The 7,567-nt window shown below is 33.7% G+C and overlaps 1 protein-coding gene across 1 annotated transcript; it reads left to right on the top strand.

Annotated features, from left to right (window-relative positions):
• The first annotated feature begins 4,952 nt into the window (after nt 1–4,952).
• Nucleotides 4,953–7,190, top strand: LOC111374737 (probable disease resistance protein At1g52660). The gene is made up of 2 exons (XM_022997475.1): nt 4,953–6,699; nt 7,165–7,190. The coding sequence occupies exons 1-2, from the start codon at nt 4,953–4,955 to the stop codon at nt 7,188–7,190; spliced, it is 1,773 nt and encodes a 590-aa protein (XP_022853243.1).
• Nucleotides 7,191–7,567: the final 377 nt, after the last annotated feature.

Here is a 7,567-nt window from a genome sequence, read left to right as displayed (position 1 = left end):
TACGCAAGAGAAAAGGCCAAGAATGAGCAGACGCGAGATCACAAAGAGAAGGTAGAAGACACGTTTTCTTGGAGGCACAAGAGACCGAAAATTATAGCCCAAGTGAGAGGCCAAAAAGGTAAGTTAGGTTAGGTCAAAATTGGTTGCCCAAAAGGCCCAACGCAAAGGTAATGGGTTCTAAATGGGTATCATAGCCTTCCAAGTGAATGGGACGCACGAGCAACACTATTAAATTAGATTGCTTCTAATGGTCCGTAGAAAATTGGGTTGGGTCGTCTCAATAGTGGTGTTGACATATTGTTCAGTCATATGATCAATGCCGACTGAAATTAAATAAAGCTAAGTTTACATCATCATGGGAGGTCGTTTGACAACAAATTGTCTAATATTTATTATATTGTCCAATTCTATTTTCTCATTCTTTAGCCGACTGAAGTAGTGGCTACATGTAAATGTTACAACAGAGAATCAAGTAATCTAATGTCACAACACTTGCACAAATAGTAAGTGAAAAAAAAAAAAAAAACAAAAAAAAAATTGTGAATGGTCCACCTTATTACGTTATATGTGACTTCGAGTGCAAAAGATCTTGGATATTAATGCTGCCTATCTATTTGTTTAAGACAAGAAGTAACATCTAGATATTTGTTTACATTGTTTCTAACTAAATTATGAATTATTTATAAATTGTTTAGTTGTTTGTCATTCTTTGAAAAGATCCCCTTTTTTTTTCCCCTGTCGAGCTAGACCAAAACGAGACAAAAAAGAATAGGGGATAAGTTTATTGATGCAGCTGAGTGATGTATTCAAAAATACGCAATAGGGTAAAAGCATCTAAGGTAAATGGGCTATAATAGAAACAAAATGGTTAAGGGGGAAAAATGGTGGTGTGATGTACATGAGAGTGCGTAAGCAACAAAGTAAAAAAAGTAATAGTTGTCCTTAGGGAAAACCTTTTTCCCTTCTCACTCTTTCTCTCTGATCAATTTTTGAATTGATGCTTGGGCAGGGCAGTGGGTTTACTTGTATAAACAAAACAAGCATTCTATGAGACAAAACATTCTTTTCTTCCAGATATAAACAAAACAAGAAAGTAACCACTTTTATCCTCTAGAGATTATCTTCTTAGCCCGTTTTGCAAGCGATTAAGATTCCAAAGAGACAATATATATAGCTCTATTCCAATAGCCAACATCGTAGCAACTTCATCTCCTTTACTTCAGATTAATTGTCTACTCTCTCTCTCTGCAGCTTCTCTTGTTTTTCTTTACTTTCTCTTTCTTAGTCAGTTTAAGAAATCATGCAATGAAGGGAAGAGGAAACACGATCAGTAATTGCAAAAAGCTTCTGGTAATGAAATTGATCAATTGCATTATTTTCTAAACTATTCAGTATGGTTATAATTCTAAAATAGTTTCTTGAATTTTATCGACCAGATTTTTGTACATTTTTCAAATTTCTACTCTAGCTGTTTTCTCAACAAGTCAGCAGCTGATAATCAACACACAGAACAAAGGTATGTATGTCTGTTATGCACGTTTATTTCAGTTTATTTTGGTTAATCTTTTTCTTAGTGTTGCATAAATTTACCATGAATTCTAGATCAAGAAAGAGTTAATCCATGTGGAATCTAATGCCGGATAACTCTATGATCTGCCTCGTGATGCAACGAAGCATGGAGAAGTTGATTAAAATTCTAGAACTCGTTGAATCAAAATTTGAGTATTAAGAATTGGACAAAATAGAGAAAAAAAAAAATCTCTCAATATTTTATTGCATAAGAATTATCAATAGGAAAAACTCATCCCATTTACTGTGATGAAGGAAATATATGAAATAATGTTCTTTTAATATTTTCCTAACCTCTCTCTCTCTCACTCTTTTTTTTTCTTTTTCACAGTTACCCTCTTTTTTCATAAAAATGAAATAAAATTGTAATTAATTTTTTTCTATTGGTTGATTATAAATTTCAACAGATTAAAGATTAATCTTTTATAACTGTATTTTATTTTATATTTATATTTTTACTTTTTCTCATTGTGGATTTTTCCATTTTCGTTGTTGCTTGGGTCCATTGTGGAATTTCATTTTTTCTTTTTATCTCGATAAGCATGGGTGATTTTTTTTTTGTAAAATTGTTTTCATACAACTTCAATTGTTTTTCTTTCATTGAGTCCATAAGTGTGATATTTTGATGATTATATGCATTTTTGATCAAGATTTTACAAAAATCTTTTGAAATTAAAGTCTACAAAAGTACATAAAAGTTTGTGAAAGTTTATGAAAGTCTTTGAAAATATAGTTTTATAGCAGTTTTTGAAGCTCTTTCCATCATAATTCTATAGAATTTATAAAAGCCAGTATTCTATCATGAACTCTACAAAAATCCCTCACTTGAAAAAGTCAGCAAAAGTATTTGAAAGTTAGAATTGAATACATCCAACCTAATTCCAATCTTTTATGAATTTGGAATATAATCCTTAACTTAGAAAAATAAAGAATTGTCCTTACCTAATAAAGTAAAAATGGGAATATAATATAAAGCCAAAATTCATCCCAAACAAATGCTTCGGTCCAATATTTTCATCCAAAGTCTTTTCAAAATTACTTTTTAGTTCTATTATCAATAAGTCGGTACAATAAAATCTTTTAATCCAAATTCACATTTTTCATCATTTGCACTTGCCAAATCTACATCGTTCATCTTGAACGCCAACCAAACTCCATACATTGTCCTAGCACATTCTCGTTCCTAGTTAGTGATTCCAAACCAACCTTATCAAACTCGTCTCTCCCCTTTCTCTTTCTTTCTTATTAAAATAAAAATTATTGACTGCAAGTCATAGTCAATAATAAAATCCACAATTTACCTAAAATTTTTGAACAACTCTTCAATTTCACTATTGGGTTTCTCGTAAAAAACTATGGTACAATCATTAACATTGTTATCCAAATTCAAAAAATCATCAACTTCAACTTCTTCATCGAAAATTGGCACACCATAGTGTTGCCAAAATCCATACATTTGCCAAACTCTACATGAACTTTCTTGCTGCGGTCATTATTAAAATATTTTTATATCTCAACATAAAAAAGAGTGAACCGCCATATTCCTAATTCGAATTAGCTATCTTATCAAATATCAATATAGTTTCATGTTCCCTTACCCAAAATAATATCCATTCATCGCTCGTGAATCCGTGATAAAGAGGGACGAAAGGGTTATTATCATCATCGAAGCACTCCTTCACCATTGATTCCTTTACTGCTACATCTCCTTGACCGTCACACATTAGGATAGAAATTCATTAATCTTGGTGTCTTGACACCTCCATTTGTTGATGCGGTCTTTCCATTTCTATCAATCGTTAAGCTTGTTATATCTCCAACTCCATCAATTATACATTCATTTACAAAATTGATTATCTCCTTGAAGCCATCTCAACAAGGAACATATCTACAGTTTCAACACCAACACATACGACATAAATGCAACGAAAATGATTAACACTTAAAAACTTGTTGATCAAAATTTAAATAATGAAAACTACATAGAATATAGAGAAAAGAAAAACAATCAATCTAGTATCAATTTATCGAGATCTAGAGTTTTGTCTTAAAATGTCAAATCTTAAAAGAAGCAGTCCAAACCTTTATGCTATTTATTTATCATTTCTTTGATGTGAAATTTATCCATGACATGCCTGCAAGATAGTGGTTCACTTGAGAAAATTAATCTTGAAATCAATGTACTCATTTAAGTCAATTTGCTTTACATACTTTTTAAATTAGTTTATTACTCATCCAAAAAATGTATTATTGCTTTATCCAAAAACTACATTTTCTCTCTTTACTCAATATTTTTCATAAATAATTTTTTTTTAATTGAGTCACTTGTCTAAATAACATAAATTTATATATTTAAGAAAAGAAAGAAAATAAAAAGACCATTCACTACAGGGGAAAAAAATACGCACGTACTCTTTAAAATACATTAACGTGTAAAATATTATGAAGCTAATAATCCAACTCAAAACAAATAAAAAACCTAATATTAGCCTAGAATTTAATAACTAACATAAAAAATAAAATATTTTTTTCTATATTTTTAATGCAACATTAATTTTTTACTCATTTCAAGCATTAAAATTTTTGATAGATATTAAAATATTTTAAAATTTAAAAGGTACCGTGTTACATAATAGATAAATATAGTCGATTTTCCCCCCTTAAACTCTTTAGCAAATTATAATGACATACAAGCAAGTTCAACATTTTTTTAGCAATTAGTCTTTTTGTTGTGTTATAGTGAGTGTAGTATATATGTAAATTATAATTTTAAAAACAATATATGTAAAGTGTAATACATCCTATATACATGGTAATCAACTATTTCCCTTTTTAGATGGTCTAGTCTTGTTCACTAGATCTCATAAGTTTAACCACACTCCACAATATTTGTTTTAGCCACAAATGGGTCGAACTCCTTTTTAGAAATTCTGTCGTCTTCTTCAAACCAAAGTCTAACAATTTAGTTCTTCAATATTCATTTTCTTTGACTCGTACTTACGATAATTCTTGAAATCAGATACTGTCTAATAATCAGTTCACAAGAATTATCTGTCAAATTAATGATAACAATTTTCCCCCCGTCTTTGCTTATGAATTGTTCGTTTTCACAGTTTTCTCTCAGTTGAGCCAGGAAAATTCCCCCTAAATTTCCCCTAACATATCATCCACTCAAACATTAAGGAGAAAATATATATATGAATTTTGACATAGTAGCATCGCTGTGCTCATATGTGATTTCTAGACACTTAATTCAATAGGTTTCACCGACATTGTTTGTCTTGCAGCTGATAGACTTCCAATTTTTCTGGACTTGGTAAAATATCCTTGGTAAGCTTGGAAGTACTAACACAACTCGTAGGACAAAAATAGAAAAGTTCATAATGGCGGAATCCATTGTCGGTCCCTTTGTTGAGAAGCTTGCAGATTACACTATTGCTCCACTTTCCCGCCAATTTAAGTACATGTTTTGCTACAATAGGAACATTCAAAATTTGAGGTCTAAAGTGCAAGATCTTGAAAATAAGAGAAATGATGTGCAATTATCAGCGGATGGAGCAAAAAGAAATGCATTAGTTATTAAATCAGAGGTGGATTCATGGCTGAAAAAGGTTGATGATTTAAAGAAAGAGGCTGATAAATTTTTTAACAGCACAACAAATTCTGAAATGCAATGCCCATACCTTAGGTGTCCAAATTTGAAGGCCCGTTACTTGCTGAGCAGGAATGCCACAAAGAAGATTACTGCAATTGATGAGCTCCAAGTAAGAGGTGTTAAATTTGGTGAGGTAGGCGTACGTGCACCACTACAGTTGATGCCTGTCCATGGGTCTGAGGCTTTGAAGTCAAGGATATCAACTAAGAAGGAAATCATAAAAGCCCTAGAGGACACTGGTATCAGCATAGTTGGGATATGTGGCCTGCCTGGGGTAGGTAAGACGACAATGGCACAGGGAGTAATGACTCAAGTACTCGAAGATAAATTATTTGATGAGGTTGCCAAGGTAGTTGTTTCTAAGGATGTAGACATAATAAGAATTCAGGATAAACTTGCTGAAATGCTCGATTTCTCAATTGATGAAAGGACAAATGAAGATGCGAGAGCTGCACAACTTGCCAAAAGACTTACCTATGATAATAAAAAGAGAATTCTAGTAATATTAGATGACGTATGGACAGACATTAATTTGGGAACATTGGGAATTCCTTCATTAAATCGTCCTGAGGGGTTGAAAATTATGTTGACATCACGGGACAAACTGGTCCTTGAAAGGATGGGAGCTCGTAACATTGAAGTTGGAGTTTTGTCTAGAGAAGAAGCTTTTGCATTTTTTCAAAATGTGGCAAAGATTTCTAATGATGCTACTGGACTGAAGGACATAGCAGAACAAGTTGCAGAGGAGTGTAAAGGTTTACCTCTTGCACTTGAGGTTGTTGGCAAAACACTCGTAAATCGAGAACCGCATGTATGGAAGGATGCTCTTAATCAACTGCGGCATTATCAACATCGTGATGAGGTCCCGATCAGTGAGGTACACTCAAGACTACAATTGAGCTACAACTATTTGGAAAGTGATGAACATAGGTCCTTTCTTTTGCTATGCTCTCTTTTTCCTGAAGACGAGAGTATTTCAATTGAAAGTTTGGTTACATATGCAAGGGGTCTAGAACTGTTTCAATATACCGACACATTATTAGCTACCAGAAATCGGGTATATACAATCTCTGATACTCTAAAAAGTCGTCATTTGTTACTATCAGGTGATAGGGGGGAGGATGTCAAATTGCGTGATGTTATCAGAGATTTTTGTTTATCAATTGCATCTAAAGGTGAACATAGGTATATGGTGAAACATGATATAAGGACAGAATGGCCAGAACGTGATAACCATGAATCCTACGGTGCCATCTCACTAACGTTTCGAGGGGGGATTTTGCTACCCAGCAGGTTACAGTATGGGAAACTCGAGTTCTTACGGGTGCGATCTTTTTGGAGTCAAAGTGTAATTAACATACCCGAAGATTTTTTTGATTATATGCAGGAACTTAGAGTTATTGATTTCTCTGGAGTTCGAATTCGATCACTGATCCGACTGCCGCCAGGTCTTCGAACTTTGTGCTTGATCAACTGTAAGTTAGAGATCGGAATGTCATTCTTTGAAAGTCTAAAGAAGTTGGAAATTCTCTTATTTGTTGGTTCTTCCATCTCTATTGATTTTTGTTGCGGAAGCTCTCTCAAAAGGATCTTCAAACGGTGATTTTTCAGGCTCAGTCCAACGTACCTTTCTCTACCAACAACCAATCCACACGGCTCCAAACCACAATCAAAATGATTCACCTTGGTTGCTATACAATCTTACCCACGTAGGACAAGTAGGGATGATGATTTATCGCCACAAAGGCTAGGAGAAGACACCACAAAGGTATACTATGAAAGAACTACCAATTGCACACGTTATACAAGCGTTTTGGACACTTCTGGACACCTTTTTCTCACACAAAAGGAGGGCAGCCGGGATTCACTAGTTTCTTCTCTCAAAATCACACAATCATCATCATAAAGAGGCTAGGGTTATATTCATATATATACTCTAGGGTTAGGCTTTAAGTTGGGCCACTAAAGGGGTAAGCGGGCCAAGATTCAAGCCATCCATAAGGAATACAATTGGGCCGGGTGTAGCTCATGGACTTGGTTGTTGGACTTATTTCATTCATCGGCCTATGCCTATGAAATAATATTAACCCACGTTAACATCATAGCCCGGGATTTATTGGGTATCAAAAACCCAACAATTTTCGCTCTGACGAAATGGTAGAACTTAGCAACCTAAGGTTACTGGATTTGAGGAATATGGAGGATTCCTGCATACTTCTCCCTGGTTTTTTGTTCGGTATGAAGAAACTAGAAGAGTTGTATTTGGGAAGTTGTCTCAACACAATAGATGAAGAAAACGAGCACATTATCAAAGAGTTAAGTTCATTGAAGGATCTCAAGACT

Source organism: Olea europaea, chromosome 2, assembly GCF_002742605.1.
Source record: "Olea europaea var. sylvestris chromosome 2, O_europaea_v1, whole genome shotgun sequence".
Lineage (NCBI taxonomy): Eukaryota > Viridiplantae > Streptophyta > Magnoliopsida > Lamiales > Oleaceae > Olea > Olea europaea.
Note: the sequence above shows the minus strand (reverse complement) of the source record. Positions and strands in the feature narration are given on the sequence as shown.

Excerpts from the sequence above, each read along its gene's own strand:
- LOC111374737 (XM_022997475.1), top strand. The coding sequence starts at position 4,953 with ATGGCGGAATCCATTGTCGGTCCCTTTGTTGAGAAGCTTGCAGATTAC. Across the intron at positions 6,700-7,164 it reads AACTTTGTGCTTGATCAACT|GGTTAGGCTTTAAGTTGGGC; the intron begins GTAAGTTAGAGA and ends TATATACTCTAG.